This window comes from Acanthopagrus latus, chromosome 19 (genome assembly GCF_904848185.1).
Source record: "Acanthopagrus latus isolate v.2019 chromosome 19, fAcaLat1.1, whole genome shotgun sequence".
In the NCBI taxonomy this organism is placed as follows: domain Eukaryota; kingdom Metazoa; phylum Chordata; class Actinopteri; order Spariformes; family Sparidae; genus Acanthopagrus; species Acanthopagrus latus.
Genome location: NC_051057.1, coordinates 15,369,084 through 15,383,605, shown reverse-complemented (window position 1 = coordinate 15,383,605; position 14,522 = coordinate 15,369,084). Strand labels below are relative to the sequence as shown.

The window sequence follows — 14,522 nt, the reverse complement described above, 5'->3', positions numbered from 1 at the left end:
AACTGTCTCAGTGAGTGGGATCTGTCTTTTAACAGCATCTATTCTAGCCGCAGCGTTTACAGTCATCACCAGGGAGACGGAGATATGAATAGCCAGCCTTGACACCTGATAGGTCAGCTGTAATTGCGCTGGCTGAGGTGTATATTTGGGTCAGTCCAACACTGCATTGCAACTCATGCAGCTCAACGAGCCCACAAAGAGGAGAGGATTCCTAAACTTTAGGATTTAGACGGGTGTGACTGTAAGTCTTGCCTCTCTTTCAAAAGCTTTTTGAAATGGATGCAGTGACTTGGCCTGTTAACAGCTGATATAAGGGAGGAGGTGCAGTAGACTTTGCTCCTGCATGTTTTTGTTATGGTGAGGCAGAGTAGCAGTTTTTATTTGGTTAAAAAAGTTGTGTAATTTGTCAGAACAAAGGGACAACATGCCTTAGGGGTCACGATTTTGAATGAGCTGCTTGTGTTGTAATCCCAATTTGTCCTAATGTTCAAATACTATGCCGCTGGTCACTTGTAATGTATGTGTGGGTTTGTTTGAGCATATCTACATCTTTATATCTCAGTTTGTTTGGGACATTGTCAGCTGATAACGTCACAGATCGACCCATGTACTGTAAAGTGTGCCAGCAGGAATTAATAAAATAATTCTATTTTTGGCTCAGATCCACAATGTCGAATATCCCACACTGACTGACTGGTAACTCCCCTCACAGACAGCTCACAGTTAGCACAGACTCATCCTGAACATTGCAGCCTGTTGCACCAGTTTACCATCGACCCTGTCTACTTTGATAGACAGGCAAGGGAGAACAGAAGTGATGGAATAATTACCATTTTTAGTTGCACTATATTCATCATACATTTTTATTCATTATAAAATGGTCTCAAAAAGAGTTATTTATCCACCAATGTACCAAAAACGTCAACATTTGACAATATCTTATCTGTTTTAGGGAATCTACATCTCTCGCATCGCAGACGGAGGAGCAGCACACAGAGACAGCACACTGCATGTTGGCGACAGGGTGATCTCTGTGAGTACAACGCATCCCCTCCACATCTCCACCCGGGCATCACTGTATACAGTGTGATGTGATCAAAACAGGGTTTCCTTTACATTGTGTCTCGTGGTTTTGAGAAGTGGAATCATTTTTGTTCTCTCAGGGCTCCGAGGTGAAACTGTTTTGGTTGCACATAAGCCCTGTCCAGTGTGTTTAAATGTTATCATTAGTTGCACTGGTGCACCTTACATTCAGCAGTCTGTTAAAATGTATTTTTATACATTTTTTTTTTAAATCCGAACACCAACAGGGTGTGTAGATAGCTGATGAACATATTTTTTGTAGCTTATTCTGCACACTTTTATCAGTTGATGTCTTTATTCATCAATAATATTTGAAGTTGATGTTTCCGCTTTCATTTGGGATTTAACAATTAGTTCAAAATTGATCTCACCAGATGTTCACGTATCACGCATTCTACATCTGTTCAGTCTTGTGCAATGCAAAGGAAACACTTCATGTACAGTATGTCATCAGTGCTGTGTTGCAATATTGCCATTGTAATTATGCTCACAACGCTGCTCTCATCACTCAAGTTTTGTCTTGCCATGTCAAAGACCAACTTGTTTTCTGTCCCATGCTGACCACATGCAGAAAATTAACCCATCAGCTGAGACAGATTACTAATACAGTCTTCACACACTAATTCTAACCCAAATTCTCCTTAAATAGCGGGTACATAGTGCAGGATTTAGATTTTGAAGTTTTCCTGCATGCTCTTCAGTTTCCTCTGCTGATCACACTTCACGCTTGGCTTTGCTCTACTTTTTCTGTCAGCACATTAGGCGCATGAGTTGCACGTTTTTATCCACCCACACTTTTTCATCATACACTATTACTGTGAACCGACTGTCGGTTATGAGGATCCTCTCTCTGTATGCCTAATGTGAAACTCCTTTTCCTTTTTTCTTTACTGTAAGCTGTGCTCTCTTGGATCACAGAAAAGCTTCCTGAATTATCCTCTTTGCTTTCCTGCCTCCAGCAGTTGTCAGGTTTTCTTTCTTCTGTCTATTCTTTCTCGCTTTCTCTCCGTCTGCATGCTCACTAATGCATTAAGTGCTTCTTCTTGCCTGCTTGGTGGTGGGTATGGTGTTGGGGTGGAGTGGGCTGAGCCTGTCGTCCCGCTGTCATGGTAGACTCGTCTCTGTGTTACAATGGCAGTGGGCGCAGCAGCTTATCAGCCTATGGTAAGAGCTGGTACTGTCGGGTCAGCGCTGACCTCTGCTTGTCTCTTTGGACCAGTGAACAGTTTTTAAAATTGTGAATGCCAGGAAGAAACCTCCTAAACTAAAACCCAGGTTGTTTTAGGACTTCCCTGCTTGCCTTTGTTGACTTAAGATCAAACTTTTTGGAGAAATTTCGACTGGTGTTTTAAGTAAACAAATGCAAGATGGGGTGGGAAAGAGTTGAACTAATTAAGTTTAAAGATAGCAGCACAAACAGTCATAACTAAACTTAATATAAACTGACTTCAGGGAGTTATTTGGAAATAATTAGCTTTGCTTGCTCATAGCATTTCTTCCTCAAGGAAATCTGCCAGCTTGAGTTGCCTGCAGCAGCCCGCTGTTACCCCCGCTCCCTCTTCTGCTCTGCCTGTTCCTGTTGCTCGTTATAGGTGTTGGGTTCTTCCGCAAATAACAGTACTCACTTTGGTGCACTCACAAACTCACTGGATTAAATCTCAGAAGGTTTTAGATGTTAGATAAACATTGTGAAGTAGTCAGACGAGAGAAGACTGGTGGCAGGTTGCCGTTTTTCAGCATATATTGTTATTTATTGTCATCGTGTCGAGTTTGGGCCGTTGTCATTGCGAGCGTCCTGGTGGGCTGACACCCTCCGTGGTTGGTTTTACTGTCGATCCAGATCAATGGTGTAGACATGACAGAGGCCAGGCATGACCAGGCAGTAGCGCTCCTTACCGGCACCTCCCCCACCATCGCCCTCCTGGTGGAGCGAGACCCGAACGCACCAGGGGGCTCTCCAGGTCAATCCCGGGCACGAGCCCACTCCCCTCCACCCCCAGAACCCTCAGATTCACCCGACCAGGAGGAGGAGGGCCTCCTTCACGGGAACCACCTGAACCAAATGGAGGACGAGTATCCCATCGAGGTGAGACCTCTTGATATTTGAGTATGTTGAAAAGCTTTTTACTTCAATTAGACCTTGCTATAGAAGCCTAATGAAGGCATTTGATGTTAACATTTGTTCATTTGGCCCCTGCCTTATCCGTAATGCTGTCCAGTTCCAGAGAAGATGGTGTATGGTATGAAGGCTTGGTCTAATTTAAATAAAAGTGTTCTTTAGTCTAGCAGGGTAATAAAAGCTGTGTCATTCCCCCTCCCAGAAATAATGCAGTTTACGTAATAGCGGCTTAGGCCTGTATAGAGATAGTTGTAGGTAGGTAGTAGGTTGGTTTGTGTTTGTTAGAAAAATAACATGCGAGTTATGTTTAATGGGTACATTATTTTTAGATTTAGACTTAGAATAGATAAAATAGATTCTGGAATCATTTTATCTACATTTTCTACCTTTTACCCAAACAGGAAGTGACCCTGGTGAAGTCAGGTGGCCCTCTAGGCCTGAGCATCGTAGGAGGTAGTGATCATGCCAGTCACCCTTTCGGCGTAAATGAACCCGGGGTTTTTATCTCAAAGGTAAAACTTTAAGGTAAAAAGTTTTTTTTACCAGTTTTCAGTTTTTAAGCTCTGTGTCTCACTTTCCATGGTCGGTCTCCTTATCAGGTGATTCCTCACGGTCTTGCATGCCAAAGTGGACTGCGTGTTGGTGACCGAATATTAGAAGTGAACGCCATCGACCTGCGTCACGCCACCCACCAGGAAGCCGTGCGAGCCCTGCTGGCCAACAAGCAGGAAATCCGTATGTTAGTGCGGAGGGACCCATCACCACCCGGGATGCAGGTGAGGCAAACTAGAACAAATACAAATATACCAACATAGATAAATCCATCTTCTTACCTAGTCTGACGAGCTGTTTATGTATGATTGCAGGAAATTTTGATCCAGAAACAGCCAGGGGAGAAGCTTGGCATCAGTATTCGTGGAGGGGCCAAAGGTCATGCAGGAAACCCGTTTGACCCAACAGATGAAGGCATCTTCATCTCTAAGGTTCTGAATTTTATTTTTTTGTCACCATTAAATTAATTTTAGCCCAAAGAGTCTCACATTTTTAGTTCTGGAAGCAGTCCAGTTTATTTCAGGACACATCTCATCTAACTGAGATTTGTAAGTTAGCGTGGTCTTGATCGTTGCCTACTGAGAAGAAAGCAGTATTAAATTTACTCGGTATTAATACTCGTACTTTGGTTGATATTTAAACAGGTGAGTTCCAGCGGTGCCGCAGCGAGAGACGGCAGGCTGCAGGTTGGCATGCGTATCCTGGAAGTGAACAACCACAGTCTGCTGGGGATGACGCATACGGAGGCAGTACGAGTCCTCCGTGCTGTAGGAGACACCCTGGGCATGCTGGTGTGTGACGGCTTTGACCCACAGAAAGTGGCTGCTGTGGAGGTAAGACGCCATGAGCAGTCTGATTCAAATAGAATGTGTTGAGGCATTAAGAGGACTCTACAGTATAAATGGAAGGGTAACCATATTTATTGGATTGATGAATTAATTTAAATGACTTCAAGTTAAATAAAACTTCAATTAGCTTTATCAAAAGTTGCCCAAACTTCTTCAATTTACATTAACTTCTTAAACAAAACCCTGTGTTTTGTCCATTTCCAGTCTTCTCCTGGCATCATTGCCAACCCGTTTGCAACAGGCATCGTCCGTAAGAACAGCATGGAAAGCATCTCTTCTATAGACCGAGACCTGAGTCCAGAGGAGATCGACATCATGCAGAAGGTATGATACAGAATATACAATGTTTGAGTGGTCATACCTATCTCTGGTTATGTATATGCATATTGGAGCATTCACAAGTACTGTGTTTTAGTAGTCATTGACTAATCCCATAAAGAAGTTGAATAGTTGATTGATCAGAGCACATTTCATCATGTTTTTGCACTTTCTGTTGTTGGAAGCCATCTTAAATGCTTTGAGTAGCCCAAATATGATGCATTATGTGTTGCTAGTGGCTTTGATATTGGACTAATAAATACTTCTGTGAAACCTCATGTGCATATAGCAATCGTGCACTGTTTAGACTTGATAAAGCCCTGACGAGCACTGAATAAGAGAGGTGAACAGTGTCTGGTTGTACACCAGGAAGTGCAGCACAGGCCATTCATCTACATTCCAGGAATCGGTTTGGCGATTTTGTTGTCAAGTCAACACGTGAGTCAGATGTTTTGTTCAGCAACACTCTGCTTCAACAGCAGTTTGGTGTCAGTGATGGTGGAGTATGACTCACTCCAACTGCACATACCCATCTTTTCACTAGAGCACCCAGAAAGCGCCAGCACAGTTGTTTATTTGGTCCAGATTAGCCTTTGGGAGACTGCCCGAACTAAAGGAATGCAGAATCTAGTTGCTGTTGTTTCTCAGTCATAAAACTCTTAATATATAAAGTGCTTTGGTTTAAATTACTCAGGCAGTCAGTGTTTCTGCAAAGATTTACAGGATGAATAGTAAGCATGGATCAGAATCTTAAATCTCTTCTCCAGGAATCTGAGATGGTGAGAGAGACATCGCAGTGGGAGCGAGAAGAGATGGAGAAAGTGGTAAGTGGAACTGAAAATCCATTTTGGGAAGGCGGGAGGTAAAATGGTATCTGTCAGATCAGCATAGACGGCGGAATTCAATTTTACTCCATTGTAGCTCAGAAAAATGGCAAGCCAGGGCGGAGCTTTAGAGGCAGAAGCTCAGGTCGGTGTGTTATCGGATGAATGAAGCTTCTCCTCTGGGTATTGTGATTGACAGAACTGTTCCTGCATTGTCCCGCCTTGCATGCTTTTTTTTCTGCTCCCATAGCGAATGAATAGAGTACTTTCTAACGTGTGTGGGTTCTATCCTTTCTTTCCCTTCTGTGTTTCCTCTCACCTCTCCTTTACCTTTGGTGTGTTTGGTGTGATCCAAAATCATCCAATCATCCCATCTCCATACACCCCTCCCCCTCACCTCTGTTTTCTGTTTTCTCCACTTTTCACTCCCTCTAACACTTCTTTCCTCCTCATCTTCACCTCTCATTGCATTACTGTGTGGCTGCGTGTGCTTGGGTGTCCTCCCTCCTCCTCCTCTTCCTCCTCCCCTTCCTCTCATGGTGAAGGAGCGAATGCGATTGGAGCGAGAGGAGGCAACTCGCCTGCTAGAAGAGGAGACTGAGGTGAGACACTCCTCATCAGCAGGTCTGCAGACAAACTTCCTATCTATGCAAAACGGGCCACAAAAATACCCCAACACTACCTCAGACATGTTGCTCATCACTGGTATTTCAGCGAACATAATAATCTTTTTCACTTTTCTGACTGGGGGTTACATATATATCGAGTATAGTGAATGACGGAATTGGTTAACTAAATACTTTACACACCTGCTGTAGATCTGTGAAACTTGCTTTTGCTAGACCTCAGTCAGGCAGGATGGTGTTGAGACAAAATAAACTGCAGCTCTATGGTGACACAGAAGAAGCTACTCCAGGATTAAGCCTGCAGCCCATACTTCTAACATGGGGTAACACATGACGTAGATGACTTTTACAATAGATGTGTGGATCCTTTATGTCATGGGTTGGCTTCTCTACAATTCTGCTCAAGTCAAACAAATTCACCTTGTTTTGTGATTCCTGCTTGTTGTGTAATAAACCTCAGCCTTGTCCACTTCTCACCACTGTTGTCTCTTTTCTTCTCTGTAGAACATTGGCACTGGACCTCTAAAACTTGACTACAAAACCCTGGCGGCACTGCCCACCACCAGTCTGCAGAAACTCAACAGGGTAAGCCTCTCTTTACATTCCCAATCCTATGACTTTTCTACGTGTTTGAAAAAGAGTGTACTCCCTTCGTGTTGTAAATTGATTTTTGTTCTGTGCGGCTATGTTGGAAATGGCCTTCATGGCTCGGAATAGACCTCATGGAATCCTGTGTTTTTATGTCCTGGGAAACCAAGTGACCCACAGTGGACCAGTTGCCCCTCCAGGAGCAGGAATGTTAACCTCACTCCATGTGTTAACCCCCAAGTCAACATTACAGACGGTGTCTCCAAGGCCAAACCCATTCATCAGTCTGATGTAATTTTGTCCCACATCCATTTTTGAGCCATTGTGACCACCCTGGATAGAAGAAATAACAAGAAAATGAAGGAACCGAGCTCATTCAAAAGAATTAAGTGGAATGAAAATGGCTGTTGAAGAAGGACGACTGGACGTACAGGAGGAGGGCAGAATTAAAAAGGAAGCGTGGCCAGAGGGCAGCAGGCGCTGTCCTGCTGGATAGAAAAGCAGTGTGAGTGTGTGGAAGAGATGGGGGAAGGGGACAGCTGCCCACTATCAAACAGCCTCTCCTCGGTGATATTTTAAACCTGCATCTGGCTCAGAATTGGATGGAGTCTCTTGGGTGGGTGGGGTGCCAGACAGGGAGGGAGGGTACGCCTGAGAGGAACAGACAAGTGTTTCAGTTTTCAAAGTCCTTGGAGGAGTAAGCGGACATACAGCATTGTCCTGTTACCATCCTACAGGTAGTAGCTTTGTACTTTTTCTGCTTTCTGTCTTGTATTTGTCTTTGTCTTTATCTTGAGTCATCGTCTCTGCCTTATTTTGATACAACCGTGTTAGAAAACACTATGATTTTGATTTGGTTTAAGACACGCTTGAGTGCTAAACTTTAAATAGACAGCTATTTGGATTAAATCTTTTTGTGCCCTACTTGTAGATCTCTTAGAACTTAACCTACATTTCATATGCAGCTGTTGGTGCTCAGTGCGTTAAGAGGTGGATTTGCTGCTCCAGCACATGTGCTGCTCCAGCACACTTCTCACACTGTATCACAGGGAGCCGTTACTACTGCCTGAAAGTTGGTCACAAAAGTTCTTGTTGAAAAATGGTAGTTAAGAAATGTTGATCAATCCAAAATGAGTGTGTCTTTAGTGTTAACAGGCCATGGTTTACTGTGATTTTATATTTCATAAGAAGTGAGGTCTCTGACTTTTGGTTTTGTAACACTGAAAATGCGAGTTAAGAGTTGGATTGTGGTACCGTTTTGTTGTTTGGAAGGAGACTTTTGTTTTATTTCTTTCAGAAATTAAGATATAGTTATAAATACAACATCTTGTTTTATCCCCGGTAAGAACAAGTGAAACTTTTCCATTTAAATAACCATTCCAGGATAGATCTTTGATATATCTGAGGTGCACTTGGATGAACCATTTCCATCATTGTCCTTGAGCCTTTATGAAGACAGAGGTGGCGTTCGGATCGTTCAAGATCACAGAATGTAATGGTCACATTTGTACAGGTTGGGGGTAAAAATAGGGAAGCTTTACTTATACAGCACCTCTTTAAACACAGTTACAAAGAGCTTTACACACATGCACACACACACACAGACAAAAGAAATATAATTGAATAAACAAATAGAGTTAAAATACAAACACAGCACATGGAGAGACAGCCAAGACAAAAACAAATTAAAAACCCTAAAAATGATTCAGTTCCCGGCTCCCTCAACTCGCAGCGCTTCCCAGCCGGGCCAGCTCAGCATGTCGGCATGCTGACGAACCAGCAGCGTCGCATCAAAACCCCCCAGCTGTCCCTCACAGTCTGTGTCGGAGCCAAAAGGGCACTCACTCACATTCCATCCCACTGACCCCTCATCACACCACCAATTCTTATAGTCAGCATGTAGAGCACCACATTACTGCCCCACAATGCTCGTTGTATTCTTAGTAAGTCTATTTTGATTATCACCAGACATGTCAAGGTCTGATAAATGACCAAAGTTGGTTAGTTACCTGGGTTGATTTGAGGAGGAACTTCCTAACATGACATGTCTATGGTTACGGTATCAGGTTTCCTTACATGTGTTAGGTTAAACATGTCAGATTTTCAACTCTCCTACAGTGACATTAACTGTCCTCTATGTTGAGTACAGTAGGAGATGAAGGTGTGCTGGAGCCTGAATGTCTCGCTGATCTGATAATGTGGTTATTTAAGGCAGAGGCCCAAGAGCCTGGACTTTACCAATGTGTCTGGCAGCGTAGAGCAGCAGTTACAAGTCTTGAATGATGGGTGGGCGCTGAGAAACTTCAGGCTTCAGGGAAGATTTAGTGATGTGAGCAACTCCTTTTAGCAGCTCGAGGCTTATGTGTCAACAGTCTATTTACAGAAGCACATCTTAAAAGACAAGGAAACACTTTGGTGGTTTGTGAAAGGTTACTTTTATTTTTCCATGTTTTTACTTTGTTTCCAGAGTTGACTGACAAGCTTGATTTATAACGATAAAAGATGGATCTGGTTTTGCCAATTTACTTCTTAACCATTTACAGTGGCTCCTAAAGGATAACTCTGGTTTAATACAAATTGTATCTTGATTAAGTTGGTTATGATAACACATCACGCACCGATTGCTAAACCAGCACTGGTAATAAGAAGTTGGAAACACAAGCAATCAGAAGATCAGATAGTTGTAAACAAAGCCACAGAAAACAAAGACAAATTTAGAGAAACGTTTCACTGGGATATATTGAGTCAACTATAGATATAATTCCCACTACACATCCAGGTGGCACTACAAATCGGTCAAATTTAGCATATAGTCTGTTACATAGTGGGTAGTGAGTGAGCTCTTCACACTACTTTGGTGACAGCAGTGTTATTATAACTGATGAAAATAAAATAAAAAGTTCTAATAAAGTGTGAGTGATGGGAGGGATTATATACTTTTCTCTCATTTTCTCTCTTCTGCTTTTAAACCTTTCTTTAAAATTCCATTTGTGATTATTTCCTTTGAGTGAGTAGGTTTCCTGTCCGGTTTACTGTATCTGTCCATCCTCTTTCCTTTGCTCCTGTCCAGTTCTCTCCTTCTGTAAGTCTGGCTACTCCCATGGAGGCCCCCCTGCAGGCCCAGTATGGAGCCCCTTTAGAGCCTTTGGGCTTCAGTTTAGGCCACATGGACCCCGAGTCCGGCCCCAGTCTGAACGAGGAGCACCTGCTCCAGTCTGAACACGCTGATTATCTTCATGGAACCCAGTTCTCCCCTAATGGGACCTCCACTACCGACAGTGCTGGCTCATCAACAACCCTTAACTCATCATCGTTTGTAGCTGAAGAAGAGGAGGAATGCTTGGTGGACTCTCAGCCTATCTGCTTCAAAGAGAACCCTTTCTTGGTGGCCAATCGGAAAGGGAAGGGTCGTCCTCCAGGACAGCAGCTCCTGTCTGGGCCTCCTGTGGGCTACGGGAAGCAAGGCCAGCTGCAGCCCTGGTTGTTCAGCAAGGCAAGCCGCCTGCCTGAGTGTGGTTTGGAGGCAGCATGGTGTGTTACTGCGCACAGTTTGGTGTTTGGCTCACTTGTTTCCCTTGAACGGGGTTATTTTATACATCAAAGCTTTGTGGAAGTTTTAACTCAAATATAATCTGAAGAAATGTCTTCAGATTAACGTTCTTATGCTGAAGAATTGTCTCTCACTTGATTTTGGCTGGCATGTATCCAAAGCATCAGACTCGACTATTTTAGGAGGAATGTAGAACTGCAACAAGTGACACAAAATGACACCACATCATTAGTCTGTGGGTAATCAATTAATCATTTAAGTTAGTTGAGTGTTTGTTGGAAAAATAAGACATTTCTATAATGAAATTATACCAGATGAAAATAATGTATAATAATAATGTAGCTTGTACTAATAAACCTACAAAGAATTGTCCCCTAAATCTAAATCTCGTAGCATTTAGCAGCTAAAGAGCTAGCTATTTCTCTCCGGAGCTGCTGGGGACCAAAACCAGAGCAAAAAGATAATAAATATTGAGCTTCACTTCATCAGGTCGACAGAAACATGACACCAAATTAACGATTATATTGCTGTGTATCTACTGAATGTGTAAATAAAACATTTTTTTAAAAAAAGGCAACAGAAAAAGCTGATGAAATGTCAGCATTGTTTGGGATTCAACGCTCTGGGTGCTGTGCTGAAGATTTTTCACAATTTTTAGAAATCCAACCCTTACAAACACACAGGAGGACTGATGTGCGGGTGAAAAAAGCTTTTTTTCCTGTAACAAAGCGTGTGTCCCGGTTGTGTGTATTAATCTCAGTGTAACAACCAGCTGAAGTGGTGCATGTGTTTTGCTGTGAGAACAGAGCTTGCGGCACCTTGCGAGGTATTCGGTCACATAGTCTGCACATAGTCAGGATCGACTGGAATGTGAGTCCCAACAGCTGCAAGGGAGGTCACAAGTCATGATGAACCACGACCTGCAGGACGCACAGAAAAGTGCAAGTTTCGAGCTTGAATTTACTGGATGATCAATACTCTCCCGGGCTAACCAGAGAATCTTGTTGTGGTATCTCTTTACTACGCGGTTTCTTCAGTGAAAGTAAGAGCAGCTGTTAAGTGTTTCTGGTGTGTGGTCTTTGTTTTTCCAGGCGCCTTCCTCTGATTACACCAGGACGGAGAGCCCGATCAGGGAAGCTCCGTACTCTCCTACTATCCAACCGGTGAGCAGCACTAACACCCATCGCTCCACTCATTGCTCTCCCACTGTCTTTTTATTTTATTTTCTCCTTTTCCACCAGTCATTTCAACCACTATAGAAGCAGTATGTCACAGTTTGACCCTTTTGACCTCTCCACCCTTAGCCCAGCCTCCACTCTTCCAACAGCCCCTTGGCAGGCAGGGAAACCCGCTTCGTAAGTGGGTCTTGTGGCCCTCTGCTCTGGACTGGAGTTATTTGTAGCACATGTGTCGACTGCTCTGAGCCCTCCTACTGTTAATAAAACATGAATAGTTCAGCTACCGTGTCTCCCGCAGTCGTAGCGATCTGAAAAGCATGTGACTGCTTCTCGGTGGCAGCTGATGACTGATGCTTTGCCTCGTGCAGACTGGATGCGTGTTCATCGGAAAGATAGATTTTCGACTGACTGTTCTTAATGCCGCTACTGACCAGCTGTGGCTTCACATTCTCTAAAGATATAATTCCTCTTGTAAAACAACCCTCAAATGGAGATTATTAGGGTGGAGGTGAACCCTGGCAGTGTTGCAGTGTTTAGTGTGTAATCATTTTGCATCATCCTAAAGAAGTTCCAGTGTTTAGAATTTAGTGGCTGCGGTGCAGATTCATGCATTTTATTTCATTGTCATTGTATTATTTCCATTTTTTTTGCAGGCAAACATTCATTACAGCTCCACTCCTACTGCCAAGGATGACACGTCATCATCAGTGAGTGTCTGTAGATCTTGAAAACAAAAAAAAATCTCCTATCCTAGATTAGAGAGGGATGGATCGCACTTAAGGTTTATGACAAACTAATATACTTAACGGTAGCAATGGCAGTTAAAAAAAAATGATTTCCTGATTCGATTCATAAAGTCCCAAGAGTGATCTTTTAAAAGAGGCTCTGTCTTCTCATGTAGATATGTTTAAAAATGAACACAGGTCAAACACAGAAGGATCTCTGTATTGCTAGTACATGTTTATATTTCATGTTAAAATTTGTAACAAAAAGTTGCATTCAGGGGCACCTCAAAAACTTGGAAATATATATACAAGTGTCAAAAAGGTTGTTTGTTGTTCTTTGACTACATCATTTTTAATAATTGAATGCTAAGATAATCATTTTCCATAAACAGATTTTAACCACAAATATCCAAAACTATTTAAATCTATTGTAAATATAAACAAGAATGTTTCAGTAATGCACCAGGTTAGATTTTTCACAGCAGTATTTTTCTCTGATTAGCTTTTAATATACATGCAACATTATATGTATTGTTGCTGAAGTATCGCTAACTGCACTTAAATCAGGTAAAACTGCATCAGGAAATCAGTGGCAGTACCCAGCTCTAGTAGACAGACACGTGCCAGAGTGATTAAATATCATAATAAAGAAAGAAAATATCTTAGTTATGTTTTAGAATAATGTATCAAGATCCAAACATTTAACTTGTTTGAGAGTTAGAACCTCCAAAGCTCCTAATTCTAGGGATTATGCTCTGATTCATATCCACCATCAGCTTCCATTCATTTTGAGTTGTCATTTCATCCTAAAGTTTGGTGTGTCTGAATAAAAAGGACAAACTGACTTGACTGATCTCTTGTATAAAGTATCATTTGTTTTCTCTCCAGACGCGACCGGGTGCCATCCAGCCAGTCGGGCGCGTGCGGCAGACCTCCTCCCCTGCCACCCCGGACGGCCACAGTCCGAACCCTTTCCAGCATGGCCCCTCCCCCTTCAACTCCCAGACCTCTGTAAGACCCCTCACCACCACATAGTGCTGTTTTCTATCCACTCTCAGCTCTGTGCCACCCACTCTGACTGCACAACCCCCAAAACACCCAGCTGGTGTCTCACAGCAGTACAGCAGAGATGCAGATAATTGAGCCACGAGAATGATTTTTGTTTTCTGACGAGGCTAAAACCAAAGACAGGAAGACTTGACTGAAAGCACAGGGGAGCAGAGTCTGTGCTGGTGCTGCAGGAGGTTAGCTGTCTTTGAACTCCACCTGCAGACGAAGCATCCAGCCCGACTCCGAGCTCCTGAATCAGACATAATTTCTCATAACTGCAGCTTTCTGAAATGTTCCGCTTATTTCTTCCTTTGGCAAGCAGCATAGCTGGATTGGTAAATAACAAAGAAGCTTGGATATCATCTCACGTCCTTCTGAGCTCATACAGACAAATCTGTCATGGCTTTGAACTTTCCGGGCCCTACTGTCCGTCTTTCTCTGGCATACTCCCCTCCTCTCTCACATGAAACCAGCCGCCATGCTGTTCACCTGTTCTCCTCCACAGTCTTCTTCAACTCTGCTGGTTTTTTTCATAGTCTGCCCTCTCCTCCATCTCTCTGTCCGTCTGTCTGTCTGTGTGTCTACCCCCCTCGGCTCCTTCTACCATATGAACCTACCCCTTCGCCCTCCATGACCACCCCACCCCCTCCCCCCCCTGCAGCCTCGCGCCCCCTCCCCCACCTCGCCCGACGAGTTCCCCATGAATGTCAAGCAGGCATACAAGGCGTTTGCCGCCGTGCCTCGCTCACTGGCAGTGCTGGAGCCGCCGCAGGTAGGCCGAGCTGCCCGGACTCCCCCGGGTCACAACGACACAAGCATGCTGTGCTGATTGGTTGGTCTCGCCCCGCCCCCCTCCTGACTGGAGCAGGCTGTCCTATAAGGAGCCTGCGCCGTGTCGGGGGGGCCTGTGACGTGCTGTGACGTGTGGAATGCGTTCATCGTTGGTTTTTGTACTCCAGTGCCATCATCTGTCATACTGGTGTTGATATTGATCCATTCGTCCATCCATGTGTGGCTCGTGTACTAATATTTATTGCCCCCCTGTTTTCATATTCTACCCC

The 14,522-nt window shown here is 43.6% G+C and overlaps 1 protein-coding gene across 10 annotated transcripts in view; it reads left to right on the top strand.

Moving 5' to 3' along the window:
* scrib (scribble planar cell polarity protein) overlaps positions 1–14,522 on the top strand; it is a 65,454-nt gene that overhangs the window by 40,496 nt on the left and 10,436 nt on the right. For 7 of the 10 annotated variants that reach the window (XM_037079227.1, XM_037079225.1, XM_037079228.1 and 4 more), the window contains 13 exons: positions 953–1,033; positions 2,924–3,169; positions 3,604–3,714; positions 3,802–3,978; positions 4,069–4,185; positions 4,399–4,587; positions 4,807–4,926; positions 5,688–5,744; positions 6,290–6,346; positions 6,875–6,955; positions 11,600–11,671; positions 12,340–12,393; positions 13,300–13,422. In XM_037079227.1, coding sequence (XP_036935122.1) covers positions 953–1,033; positions 2,924–3,169; positions 3,604–3,714; positions 3,802–3,978; positions 4,069–4,185; positions 4,399–4,587; positions 4,807–4,926; positions 5,688–5,744; positions 6,290–6,346; positions 6,875–6,955; positions 11,600–11,671; positions 12,340–12,393; positions 13,300–13,422 — 1,485 coding nt within the window. Of the gene's footprint in view, positions 1–952; positions 1,034–2,923; positions 3,170–3,603; positions 3,715–3,801; positions 3,979–4,068; positions 4,186–4,398; positions 4,588–4,806; positions 4,927–5,687; positions 5,745–6,289; positions 6,347–6,874; positions 6,956–11,599; positions 11,672–12,339; positions 12,394–13,299; positions 13,423–14,122; positions 14,234–14,522 lie in introns of all 10 variants that reach the window. The other 3 variants (XM_037079226.1, XM_037079234.1, XM_037079233.1) reach the window with 2 other exon arrangements.